The sequence below is a fragment of the Mirounga leonina genome, unplaced genomic scaffold (assembly GCF_011800145.1).
Source record: "Mirounga leonina isolate KUSES-001 unplaced genomic scaffold, KU_Mleo_1.0 Mir_268, whole genome shotgun sequence".
NCBI lineage: Eukaryota > Metazoa > Chordata > Mammalia > Carnivora > Phocidae > Mirounga > Mirounga leonina.
This window is the reverse complement of record NW_023270649.1, coordinates 1,034,077-1,047,384: the sequence shown is the minus strand read 5'-3', so window position 1 is coordinate 1,047,384 and position 13,308 is coordinate 1,034,077. Positions and strand designations below refer to the sequence as shown.

General features: G+C 62.6%; 1 protein-coding gene across 3 annotated transcripts in view; it reads right to left on the bottom strand.

Moving 5' to 3' along the window:
• Positions 1-4,663: 4,663 nt before the first annotated feature.
• AKAP17A (A-kinase anchoring protein 17A) overlaps positions 4,664-13,308 on the bottom strand; it is a 9,891-nt gene continuing 1,246 nt past the window's right edge. For all 3 annotated transcript variants that reach the window (XM_035029645.1, XM_035029647.1, XM_035029646.1), the window contains exons 2-5: positions 11,746-12,523; positions 11,134-11,282; positions 7,831-8,071; positions 4,664-6,579 (exon numbers count right to left, since the gene is read on the bottom strand). In XM_035029645.1, the coding sequence (XP_034885536.1) occupies positions 5,626-6,579; positions 7,831-8,071; positions 11,134-11,282; positions 11,746-12,507 (2,106 nt within the window). In that variant the 5' untranslated portion in view covers positions 12,508-12,523 and the 3' untranslated portion in view covers positions 4,664-5,625. The remainder of the gene's footprint in view (positions 6,580-7,830; positions 8,072-11,133; positions 11,283-11,745; positions 12,524-13,308) is intronic.

Genomic DNA, 13,308 nt, shown 5'->3' with positions numbered 1-13,308 from the left:
AAAGAGCAAAGGAGCAGGGGCAGGTGCAAAGGCCCTGGGGCAGCGGCATGTGTGACCCGTTCAGAGACGAGAAAAGGCCCTGGGGCAGCGACTTGTGTGATGTTCAGAAAAGAGCAAAGGAGCAGGGGCAAGTGCAAAGGCCCTGGGGCAGCGATGCATGTGACCTGTTCAGAAAAGAGCAAAGGAGCAGGGGCAGGTGCAAGGGCCCTGGGGCAGCAGCGTGTGTGACCTGTTCAGAGAAGAGCAAAGGCCCCGGGGCAGCAGGACCTGTTCAGAGAAGAGCAAAGGCGCAGCCGGAGAGCAGAGGGAGTGAGCAGGAGGAGGAAAAGAGGAGGGTGGCTGGAGGGGTCCCAGCCCTGCAGGGTACCGTGCAGACACGCCAGAGACAGAGCCCAGGGGAGTGTTGCCAGCAGGGATCCCCTTGGCACGTCCCGGGATGGTCCGCACAGCTCCCCCTTCACCCCTGCAGCCTCCCCGACAGGATGTGGTGGCTCAGGTGCTGGGCCCGTGACAGTGGACACACGGAGCACAGCACGCCCAGGTCCAGTCCACACCTGGGTTTGGAAGGGTCGGCGTCCACGTGACACAAACAGAGCCTGGCCCGGGGTATTGCCAGGGGTGCTCCTGCGGGGAAAGGTGGAGGCCAGAACACTCCAGTGTCAGGGAGCGAGGGGCCGAGGGACGGATAGGAGTGAGGCCAGGCGCAGGGGCAGCACGCAGCCTTCAGCCCCAGATGGGTGCCCGCCCGAGCAACTTGGCGGTCACTCGGCGTCTCGGCGGCAGCAGCTGGAATGGAAACACCAGAGGCTGGCGGCTTACGAGCAACCTGAGCATTTCTCACGGTTCCGGGGCGTGACCGCCCAAGGCCCCGATGCTGGTGAACTCGGGGTCTGGTGAGGACCCACCTCCTGGATCACGGATGCCTGTCTATTCCGTGTCCTCACAGTGGAGAGGCCAGGGGGTTCTCTGGGGTCTCGTAAGGACGCTAATCCTGCTGGTGGGGGCCGCACCCTCATGAGCACATCCCCTCCCCAAGGCCCCACCTGCTAATCCCACCGCCTTGGGGATCAGGATTCAGATATGAATTTCAGGGGGACACAGACACGCAGCCAGGCACTGGCCATTGTGCGGGAGTGGTGGGGGGCGATGTGAGCCCGGGGGCCATGCCAGACAGGGACGGCAGCAGGGTCGGCCCCCTGCAGGGGTGTGGACAGCAGCTGGGCAGGAAGGGGGCTGTGGGGAGGCGTCCACGCTGTGCAGGATGCAGATGGCGGCCTGTGTGCACAGCACGTGGACCGCAGGGGCCTGAGGCTGTGGTCTCCTCGGGTGCAGAGGGGCCGCCTGGAGGAGGAAGTGGGACCTCAGGCTCCCTCGTGTGCACCTGGGCAGTGGGGCAGCCCCCCAGCCTGGGTTCGCCTGTACTTCCCCGGCCCCAAAGGAAGCAGGCAGAGGTGAGCGAGGGGTGCGGGGGCGGGCAGTGACGGTACACAGCTGAGGAATGCAGCGTACCCCCAGGGCGGCAGCAGGGAGCCTCCTGCAGGGGGCTGGGGGGGAGAGGGCCGCTGCCTGGACCCCAGACCCGCCCAGGGGAAGCCTGCACCGTAAGCTCACCCCCAGGTGGTTCCAGGGCACCTGCAAACCTGAAACCAGGCCCCGTCCTGAGGCAGGACCCTTCCAGACACCCCTGCACACAGCTTATAGCAGCAAACCTTTTCCCAAACATGCATTTTACCTGTTTTCCCAAAAACACAAGCGGAGAGTAAACATTTTAAAGAAACTCTGGTTGTGCTCTTCAGAATGGGTCCCTGATCCCCCCACCCCGGTGACCCCTGATGCCCTCAGGTCTAGAGAACATCCCTGCCCCGTTCCTCCCTCAGGGCGTGGCCAAGGAAAACGGCGGCCCCGCCAGTGACCCCTGGCATCAATCAAGCATCAGTCCGTACCAACAGCTTCGGATCAGGGTGACGCAGCGCACACTCGGTATGGGGGAGTTTCTTGGCAAATGGGGGGGAGAGGCAGGCCGGGGTCCCAACTGCAGACACGGGGGCATCGACGGCCCAGCACGCCCACAGAGGCTGACTCACCCGAAGAGGGAGCGAACCAGGATCTACTCCGTCACCCCTGGTTTCAGAGTAAGCGGACTGTCCTTTTGTCAAAGCCCAGCCAGGTAGACCCACAACAGATCAGGGGGCGGTCCCCACAATGACATCATGACGGCGGTCACCCAAAAAGAGGCTCAGGGCAGAACGCTGTCAATGACAGAGACCCAGAGAGACCCAGAGACACACGGAGACACCAACCTCCCTCCTTGCCTAACTGGTTACTTATAGGACAACGCTTCTGAGGTTCAAATATCCCATTCTTTCAGGATGTGTTCTCTATTCCTAGCCCACCCCGGTGGGAAACATAATAGCCTCACAACGAGGGGCACCTGGGTGACTCAGTCGGTTAAGCGACTGCCTTCGGCTCAGGTCATGATCCTGGAGTCCCGGGATCGAGTCCCGCATCGGGCTCCCTGCTCGGCAGGGAGTCTGCTTCTCCCTCTGACCCTCCTCCCTCTCATGCTGTTTCTCATTCTCTCTCTCTCAAATAAATAAATAAAATCTTTAAAAAAAAAAAAATAGCCTCACAACGAGAAGAACGTGCAAACGTACGTTTACAAGGATAAAATCTAACCGGTGACAAATGTGTTTCGATTGATCTCCACTCCCACTTACAAGCCATTATCAGCAGCTAAAGACACCTACAGAAAGCAGATTTCTTAGGAAATACTGGAAATACTGGAAATACCATGGAGAAATCCACCCCAACTCCTCAAGAAGACAGGGGTACCAACTCTGAGGTGAGCCCAGACGCTGTCCTTCACGTCAACCCCACTCATCACTGGTGACCCCATTCTCACTGCAGATCCACATTCGAGATGGTGTTGCTCTGGGGCCTGCAGAGGTTATCTGCTACGTCACGACAAACTACCTCTGCCCTTCATTGCTGTCAAGTGCAGAACCCGGCCCGTGGGGCACACTCATGCCTCAAGCCACGACCCTTTTCCTCCTAACACCCTGTGACGTTGTGTATGTGTATGTGGCTAAGACTCCACCATAAACCATAATGGACCCCTCTTCCCAACACAGTCCTTTGTTCCCCGTTTGCCACCAAAGAGACTTCAGACCAAGGAAAATTACGAAGAGTAAAAAAGAGTGTCACAAATGACCGAGGAGACAGTTCTCCCAAAACAGGATCATCCTTAACTTGTATGCGCCCAGTAACAAAGAGTCAAAATACAAAAGGCAAAACCTGACAGGACAGCAAGGAGAAAGCGCTGCAACCACTATTATGGCTGGAGATGTCTGCACCACCGTACGTTCAGTAACTGACAGACCCAGCAGGCCCAGGGGCAGTGAGGGTGGAACTGCCTGGACAGCACTGTGACCACTCCACCTTCCTTGTAGCTCAGGGGTTGAATGTACATGAAGACCAGTGGAGGTGGGTATTCAAAATTCAGATTGCTGAGTGTCTTCCCCCAGTGACACCCCATCCTGTAGGTCCAGGGCCGGCATTCTCCAGCTCTCCTAGGGCCCTCCCCTCCTGCCACCGCCCCCTCCGCCGCCCCAGCCACATATATATCCCATGCCTCCTGAAGGCCCTAGTTACACCTCCCCTCCCCTTTCTCCCTGACCTCTTGCCCAATGCACCAGCTTGTTCCAGGTTGACACCTGTTGCCATAAGCCCCCTCCTCCCTCATCCTTGCTCTCTCCTATCACCTCATGACCAGTTTAAAGCCCTCCTACCTGTCCTTTCCAGGTTGGAAGTGACCCGGTCTGTGCTTATGTCTCCTGTCAGCTCTTCCATGCTGACGCCTCCCAAGCCACACTGACTCCCTGACCCTCGAACACACCATGTTTGTTCCCATTATACAGACCTCTGCCTGGAAAACATTAGTCACAGAAACCCACCTCCCTGAGCTCAGGCAGAGATCTCCCCATGCCCCAGAGACCTCCCCCTGACCTCACAGACTTCCAAACACCTGGTCCCAGGACGTTCTGAGCCAGTGATGGGGCTAACGTGCAGCGCTGGGCTACAGGGGCCCTGACAGGATTTCTGAGAAGTTTCCAATCCCTGGGCGTCTGAGCACATCTTGCACCCTCGCCTCAGCAGGTGACAGAAAAGACAAAATCCATGCCAGAGAAAGATGCGAGTCTGCTGTGTCCATCTTGGTTTGTGACAGTGAAGTGAGCTGGGACGGAGGAGGCACAGGGCCAGCCATCCATATGCTGACAAGCTCTGCATGCTAATTAAACGCAGACAGACGGAGGGACTGTTGGAGTCTGGAGTCCCAGCAGGAGTGCCGACTCCTACCTGCTACAACCCTACGTGAGAAAAGAACCACTTCTACCTTAATTCATTTTTAAAACTGGCTCTTCAGCTTTAAGAAAACTGCTTTAGTGCATTTGCTAAACTTGTGCTCAGTAAACAAATCAAATGCTTTTAGAACCCAGGATTCTCCTTCACGAGGTTATTTTACAATAACAACTGCACTGTGAAATCCATCGTTGCCTATCAGCGGTTCTAAATAAAGCGAGTGATTTCTATCAGCTTCAAACTAGGCTCAGTTCAGTAACACAGCCCAAAAAGCTTAAACAAACAAAAAAAAGTATGGAAAATATTAGTTCATTGGAAAAAGATTTTATTTCACAAAAAATGCAAACTGGAATAAACACCATCTTTCCTAACGCAAACATTACAGCTATTTTTAAGTATTTCTTGAGCTTCACTTGGAGAAGCAAATGATTATAAAATTTAACAAGTTTTTAGCCTTAAATCTGTTTGAAACGTTCCAAGTAAAAATAATTTAGCAAAACAGCTTCTTAAAAAAACCACACACGCTAACCTTGACTAGAAACCAAAGCTTTTAACCAATCTTTTTTTTTAATGCGTAATCACCAGTTTGTAACGTGAATGTTTCCGAAGTGAGGAGCGTCAGCCCATGCTGGAGCACCCCCCACGCGCGGACACCTTAAGAAGACAGCACGTCTGAGTTTCGACCTTAAGGACTTGCACCGTCTCCACGCGTGACGTAACGTGCCACGACCACTGGGTTCTACTGGCATCCTGCCAAGTGCGCTCCCCAATCATCGGTTAAAATTACAAAAGGAAAAGGAAAAAAAACACCACCAGGGCAAGGCTTTTTCAAATTTTCAGGGCCCTGTGGGACCACGGCTGTCCATTCTGACAATCTGTCCCCGACGTGCAACGAGCCTCCCGTGAAGTCAGCATACGTGGGGGTGTCCCTAAAAGGGACAGAAATGCTGCTCCGCCTGCATGTACGTGGTGGCCATGCACTTCTCACCGCGGCCGGCCAGTGCGTTTTTCCTGATTCAGAGAGAATTGGTGACATTAAAGCTATCGGATCAACAGTTTTAAGGGAAAACTAAAGCTAGCGATGGAGGACTACACGTTCGGAACAGAAAGGCCGCCAGATGTTAACGAAGGGAGAATCGTCACGCGTGGCCCTCCTGCGTGGGTGGCTCCTTGGCGGTGTGCTCTGCGGAGGCGGGGCGGGAGAGGAGCCAGGAAGCCCTCGCGTCCTGGTCTCCGCTGGGCGGCCGCGTGGGGGGACGCCCTGCATTACCTGTTCCAGGCGCTGCGGTGCCGGCTGGGGGACCCTGAGCGTGACCTGTCTCGGTCACCGTGGCCGTGGTGGCTACGCTTCCTGCCCGAGCCGCCCCTGCGGTCTCGGCTCCTCTCCCTCCGGCTGGACCGCTCTCTGCTGTGGGATCTCCGGGACCGGCCGTGGTCGGGGCTCACGCTCCGCCGCTGGGGGCTGTCGTCCTGGCGTGAGTGCTTCTTGTGCTGCCGCCGCTCCTTCCGTCCCTGCCTCCCGTCCTCCCGACTGCCAGCCCGCCGCGGCCGGCTCCTCTCTCGCTTGTGTCTGTCGTCCTCCCCCCGGCCCCCGCTGGCCCGGCCCCGGCCCCCGCTGGGCTCGCGGTTGCACTTGTCTTGCTCAGAACGCATGTCCTTTCTGGGCGCGCTCTGGTCACAGGCGGCGGCGGCGGGCAAGCCCTTGGGCTGCTGGTTGTTGTCGGGAATGCAGGAGAGGACGCTGGGGCACCTCTTGTCAGGGGAGCTGTCACCTGCGGCGGCGAGGCGAGAATTCAGGCTCTCCTTGCACTGGGCCCCCTCGGCCACGCTCCCGTTCACACTTTTCGGCGTGCTGTCGGTCTCCGGCCGGGGCGGGGTCTCCTTCGGGGTGCTGGGGGGGGGCTGGCCCACAAGGGGATGCAGGGAGGCAGCGCCCACGCAGCTGGCCGACACGGTCTGCAGGATATCCAGCACGGGCTGCAGCAGGTCCGCGTGGGAGACCCCGAGCTCATCCTGCGCGTGTGGGTCGTCGGCCTTCTTGCTCAGCAGGATGCTCAGCAGGCGCTCCCGCAGCTCCCTCTCCTTGCGCTGCAGCCCCAGGGCCCGCTCCTTCTCCTCCTCCACGCGCCGCAGCTCGGCCTCCTGCAGCCGCCGCCTCTCCTCCAGCTGCTGCAGCCGCAGCGTCTCCTCCTTCCGCTCCTGCTCCTGCAGTTTCACTGCCTGCAGCACAAAGGGGAAGGCGCAGGCATGTACCTCCGTGCCCCCTGCACGCTCCGAGTAGGCGCTGGGTCTGTAGATGCCCCGAGGCGTGGGGGGTACCGAGTGGACGCTCCGGCCGGAGTGCGGCCCGCCCGTCCCTACCACGCCCGGGCCGTCATGCGTCCGAGCGAGCAGGAAACCCCGTGGCCAAGCTACGTGGCACAGCCCCGGGGCGGGCATTTCGGGTGGGGCCTGGCCCCTCCGAGGCGCACACGGGGCCTGCCGTGAGGTCGCAAGCGGTCACCAGCAACAGGGAGCTGAGATTACGAGGCGGACATACGCTGCCGTGGCCGCCGCGGGATGTGCGGGGCCTAGGCTGGGTTAGCGTCTTCAATATTCACCATGAAACAAGAGCTGAGCTGCCACGTCTCAGCGCGCCTGCCAGTCTCCTTCCCGGGGACTTATCACAACTGTAATTAGACAACAGGTTATGGGGTCGCCCCGCGCCTGACTCCGCGGGGGCACGCGGCCTGCCCAAGCACAAGGAGTGCCGGGCGAGGTCCCCGTGTGTCCCCGGGCCCCGGCTCGCAGGAGTTACCGTCGGGCCTCCGGAAGGAGCGGGTGGGAGCAACGAGGAGGCTCTCAGCACTGAGGCGCTCATCCGTACAGCACCGGCTGAGACCTGTCAGGTCCACGGCTGCGGAGGAGGAACGTGGCCCAGCCAGGCTCCAGAGTGCACCCTGAGGTCCCAGGGACGCCGCAGGGCCCCTCTCTATCAGCAGGCTCAGCCCTTACCCTCCCGCCGCCCCTGGCTGCTGGCTGGCGGGGTCGGCACAAAGCGCACCGTGCCGACGGCCCTGGGCAGAGCCATCTGCGGCGGGAAGGGAGCCACGGGGGCCAGGGGACCCTCAGTGAGCTCGGCCGCTCCCTCGCTCCGGGGCAAATGGGGACCCTGCGCCCCAGCTCCCTGAAGGCTCTCGGGACCGTGCCTGGGAGGTGTGAACACACGCTACGCTAAGTCCGAGTTCTCCCAGCTCCGCGAGACAACAGCACATTCTAGAACCTGGAGCGAGGCAGGAAGGCCACATACACCACCAGCTGACAGCGCGCCCGTCGGTCCTAACGCTCATTCTTGCCCGTGGCTGCGACCGGCTGTGGGACGGGGGCGGTGACGCTGGCCACACGTGTCAGAGACGCGCAGACGGCGGCCCGCGGCGGGAGACGGCGCAGCCCGGGCTGCCGGACGAGAGCACCCACGCCCACCCGCCGTACCTTGGCTCTGCTCAGCAGCTCGGCGATGAGCCGGATGGACTGCAGGTTGCGCTGGGCCAGCAGCAGTTTGCGCTCCTCCAGCCGGATCTTCTCCTGCAGCTTCTTCTGCTCCTCCGCCTGCAGCTTCTCCAGCTTCTTCTGGTTCCGGCGGAACTCGCGGTCCCTCTGTTTCTGCTCCCTCTTGCGCAGCTTCTCTTCTCGCTTCCTCTCTCTCTCCAGCTCCTCTAGCTCCTTCTGCTTCCTGCGCAAAATACACGAAGGGCTCTGTTAAGCACGGGCGGCGCGCCGCGGCTGAGCGCTCAGGCCGCGGCCAAGTGGGAGTGCTAAGCCGGGGGCAGGAGGCGGGTATCGGAGCTTGTTTAGGAGAGCGGTCATTTTAATGCTTTATCCCCCAAAACAGGTTTCGGCTGAACCCAAGCAACTGGACACGGGGAGATGCACACTGACAGGATTCTCAGAACCTTCTGAGGGAGGGTCTTGCTAACGAACTTGCAGACACGAAGAAAAGAACGGGTGGCTTTCGCTGACACAGAAAGTTCGGGTTTGAACGAGACACAGCAAGAGGTAGAGAGGCCAACGGCGGCCCGGGGGACCTCCTGCCACAGCGCCAGCCGGGACCCTGACACACAGCGCTCCCGCCTCACGAGGGAGGACGCACACAAGTGGACAGAGCAGAACTCGTATCCGGGAGAAAGTGCAGGGGGAGGATGGGAGTGTCAGGACATGCTCCACAGCCCGCCGGCTCGCCAGCCCATCGGACACCATGGGGCACGGGCAGTGAACTCCCTGCACACGGCCGCCAGCTGAGAACCACTCAGTGTACAGACCACGCTGACGCGTCTCCCGGTGGGCACAAAGCGCCCATCGCCGGCCAGGCTGACGCATCTCCCGGTGGGCACAAAGCGCCCATCGCCGGCCAGGCTGACGCGTCTCCCGGTGGGCACAAAGCGCCCATCGCTGGGGCTCTGCAGACAGGCCGTGGGGTGCCACTGCACGGAATGCAATACACACGTGCACGGCCACATGGAAGGTTCTGGGAGCACTTTGCTAAGGGAAAGACTAAACGCAGAAAGCTGTGTACCTCGTGATCCCCTTTGTGGGAGATTCTAGAAAACGCAAACCCGCAGTGACAGAAAACCAAGGACGGCGTGCCCCGGGCTGTGTTTCTGCGGACCGGGGGTCCCTGGGAGTGTGTACCCGCATACGGAAACCCTGTCACGCGGCCAGACAAAAACCACCTGCAGACGGTGGGTTTTCTTTAAAATAAACCCCTACCAAACATAACAGATTAATCCATTGTTTTTGGTGGGGGGGGGTCCCCAAGATGAGGATCGAAACGCAACCAGCAGAGACAGAAACCCCCCCAGAGAAAATGCGCAAGAACCACGGGTGTGTCTCCGCAGACACCCTCACCCGCACTTTGGCTTCAAAATTAGTCGGATAAACGCCAGACGTGGTTAAACACTGAAAGCTGCCCTGGGTGGGACAGGACGCACGAGGTGAGACCCCTGAGCCCAGGCAGGAAGCCCACAGGCTGCGGAAGAGCGACCCGGCCGGGCTGACGCCAGAGCCGCAGAGACCTCGCACCCGGGGGGACGGACAAGGACACAAACGCCCTGGCGGCCCCAGGGAGGCCCGGGGAGGCCCGGGGCCGGGGGCTCGCACCGGCCAGCGGGAAAAGCTGCAGGGCCTCGCTGCGCAGAGAGCGCCGCGGCGGGAAGGCCCCGCCACAGCCGGAGTCCAGGCCCCAGCAGCTAAAGAGCCAGGGGTCCCGGCAGCTTGGGGGCCCCCGGAGGCAGGCACAGCTCCGAGCAGAGGCGCACCTGGAGGCCCGGGGCCTGTCCCGTGCCAGAGCCGGACAGCCCCCAGCCACGCGCCGCCCCTCCGTGGCACGAAGCAGCCAAATGAGCACGCGTCAGTGACCGAGGACGGGCGCCCACGCTGCCCGGGCCGGCCCGCAGCTCAGGCCGAGAAAGGGCGCGCGGGCGGCAGCGGGCTCCGCGGGGACAGCCGGCCCCTCCGCTCCCAGGCCTTGCCCCAGGCAGCCCCCCGCGGGCACAGCAGAGGGAACCGTGTGTCCTCAGCGCGCTCCCAGCCCGCACAGACGGAGCGGCCCGCCCGCAAAGCCGAGCGCCCGCTCGCTCCGACTGTAGACGTCCAGGCCTCGGCGCCTCTGGCGAGAACGCCCAGCGCGTCCTGAGAGGCTGCGGGGGCCCGGGGCACGTGGTCACGGTCGGCGCTCAGGACAAGGGCCGGGCTGCCGTGCTCGCTGCCCGCGGGCGCCGGGGCCCCGCACCTCGGCCCTGCCCGCTGCGGCCCCGGAGCGAGCGGACGCAGGGAGGGGTCGCTCGCCGTAGAACCCCCAGCGCTGGCTCCCGAGGCGGCCTCCGCAGCAGCGCTCCGCGGCCCGCACGCTCCCGCGCCAGCCGTCTGCCTCGCCCTGCGGCTCCCGCGGCTGCGTGGGCTGCCCGGCCCCAGCCACGGCCCAGCCACACACGGCCCGGCTGCACGCGCCGGCCGGCCGGCCGCCCCTCCTCGGGGAACAACGCGGAGCCGGGTCAGGAACGACGCACGCCGTCTGGACCCGCTGCCCCGCAACTGGACCCTGCAGCGAACTCTAAGTCCAGGGTCGCCTTCGCCTCTGCGTGGGAGAGGGAGGTGCCCCCAGCAGCAGGGGGCAGGCAGAAGAGCGACGGGGGCAAGAACGGGGAGCCGGCGTGCCCCCGAGCGACCCGAAAGGCAATCGACGACCGCCTGGGAACGGAAACCCTTTCTACTGGAACGCGGCCGACTTCGCCAGGGGTCCGGTCCAGGTGCCTAACGGAGCTCCGCGCTGAGCGCACGATGGCCAGGGCACAGGAGGCGCGGCCCAGGACTCCGGGGGCGCGTGCGCGCACCCAGACGCACACATGCACCCGGACGCACGCGCACCCCGAGCATACGCGCACCCAGACGCGCGCACCGACGCGCGCACGCGCACCGACGCACGCGCACCCAGATGCACACATGCACCCGGACCCATGAGCACCCGGACGCACGCGCACCCACACGCACGCGCATACAGACACACGTGCGCACACAGACGCGCGCGCACAGACGCACACATGCACCCGGACGCATGAGCGCCCGGACGCACGCGCACCCAGACGCATACGCGCACCCAGACGCGCGCGCGCGCACACACGCACACAGACGCACACATGCACCAGGACACACGCGCACGCAGACGCACGCGCACCCAGACACACATGCGTGCCCAGGCGTCCGGCGGGCCGTGCGGAGCCCGCGCGTCTGCGCACCCACCGTTCCTCCGCTCGCTGCCTCTCCTCGGCCTCCTTCTCTCGGCGCTTCTGTTCTTCTCTCTGCTGTTCCAGCTCCTGAAGCTTCTGCCTCTCGAGCTGCCGTTTCTTAATGGAGGCGTCGCTCAGGTGTTTGGTGGAGTCGAAGGAAACCTTCCGGGGAAAACAGAGCGCAGAGCACAGTGACGCACGCGCGCGCTTCCGACCAAGGCGGCACCCGCTGGGCGGCAGGCTCTGCCCGACCGCACGGAACGCGCGCACTCCGGAGAAGCCCGCGCTCGATGCGGCCCGCGCAGGACACACACGGGGCCCGGATCCCACGGGCACATCTGGACACAAGCCGCGGCCGGGCTCAGCCGTGAGCTGCGTGGCGACTCAAGCGGGGAGCGCGCAGCAACAGACACGGCCGGCCCGCACCGTCTGTCTGGAAGGGAGCACGTCACCTTTCCCGAGACGGTGGGTCCCCTCCCGCTACCGGGGCCCCGCCGTCCCCCTGCGCCATGGCGCCTCTGCTCCGCGAACGAGGGCGGCCAGCTGTCCCGCGGCACCAAGCACCTGAAGGGGCCTGCGCCCGGCTCTGACACGGGCCCGAGCAGGCGGCCGGGCGGGGGCTCACCTTGATGTTGCAGGCCACGGCCTTGCCGTCCTCACCCTTGTACATGAGCTTCATCCCGCGCAGGGCGCTCATGGCCTGTATGAAGCCCACGTACTCGCGGTACTGCACGTAGGCCTCGAAGTTCAAGTGTCCCCCGAAACTGAAGGTGTGGAAGTTGCGGCCAGTCATCTCCTCCCGGTAGGGGTCCAGCATGGGGATGTCCACGTTGCGGATCTCCCCGAACTTCTCGAACACCTTGACCAGAACCTCCTCACTGGGCTTCTCGGAGCCCGACTCCTTGAGGGCGAACCACTTGCAGGGCAGGCCCTCCAGGTGGATGGTGTCCGGCCGCTCCCCCGGCAGCGTCTCGTTCATGTCCTTGGCGTCGCGGAAGAAGGAGTCCCAGTCGTGGCGGGTGGGGAAATCGATCTTGAACTCGGCGGCGCGCACCTTGAGGATGTCGGAGAAGCCGCTGAGCTTGATGGTCTTGCCGTCCAGGCAGGCCAGGAAGGACTTGACCAGGCTCTTGTTCTCCACCTCACCCTCGAAGCGGATGAAGTCCATGGTGCTCTTGGAGATGCGCAGCGTCGAGAACTGGTGACTGTGCACCATGCCCTTCAGCCTCTCCATCACCTCCCAGTTGGAGATGGACTTCCCGGGCTGCTTCAGCTGCGGGAGCGCCACGCTGATGGTCATCTTGGTGATGGGCTTCAGGTACAGGCCGTACGGCGGGCAGAGCTCCACCGCCTCCGACGTGTCGTGCACTATGGTAGCCGCTGCCATTGCCGGGGCCTTGGGCCTGGAACACAGACACCGGCGGTCAGGGCGGGCGCCACAGAGCACCGCCCGGCACAGGACAAACCCGTGTGCTCTCTGCCACGCCACAGAAAAGGGTCTCTAGCTCACTAAACACCACCGCCTGCCGAGGCCACGTTTTGTGCGGGTATTTTCTGGGTCAAAGAGACAAGAAAACGGGGCTGATGAAAGCGTTTACGAGGTGGAGCGTCGTGCCCCAGGCTCCGTGGGCGCTGAGCCGCACCCGATCGCCAGGGGCAGCGCGCCCAGGGCCGTGGAGCGAGCACAGCCCACGGCTCCCACTCCCGGGCAGGGGGGAGAGGCAGGAGAGGGGTGCCCGGCTCCCCGGGAGGCTGCAGGCCAGAAGCCTCCGGACAGGAAGGAGCTCAGCTCCAGACGCCGGGGGAGTTTGCGCAGGAGGCGGCCCTAAGGAAACAGGAAGGAAGTTTCTGGCCAAAACGTCAACGTGAACAACTCCACTGTGGGCTCACGTAGCCTGTGCATCCACCGTAAAGACAAGACAGTAGAAGGGCTCTTGCAAAGTCAGGGCTCCCCGTCTGTACCTGTCCTCCTCCGCCTTCTCTAAGGCAAGACTCTCCTACTGGTCTGACGAGGGTGCACTTCCGGAAAGCCCAGCGCCAGGGCAGGAACCCAAACAGGTGGCTGCCTCCCCCACCCACCCACCTGCTGCTGGGAGGCTTCCCATCATGCCCTGAAGCTCAGCCTCGGGAGACACCCCCACACAGGGGGCTGGTGCAGGGCAGAAGAGCTCCCCGGCCCGGTCTAGGG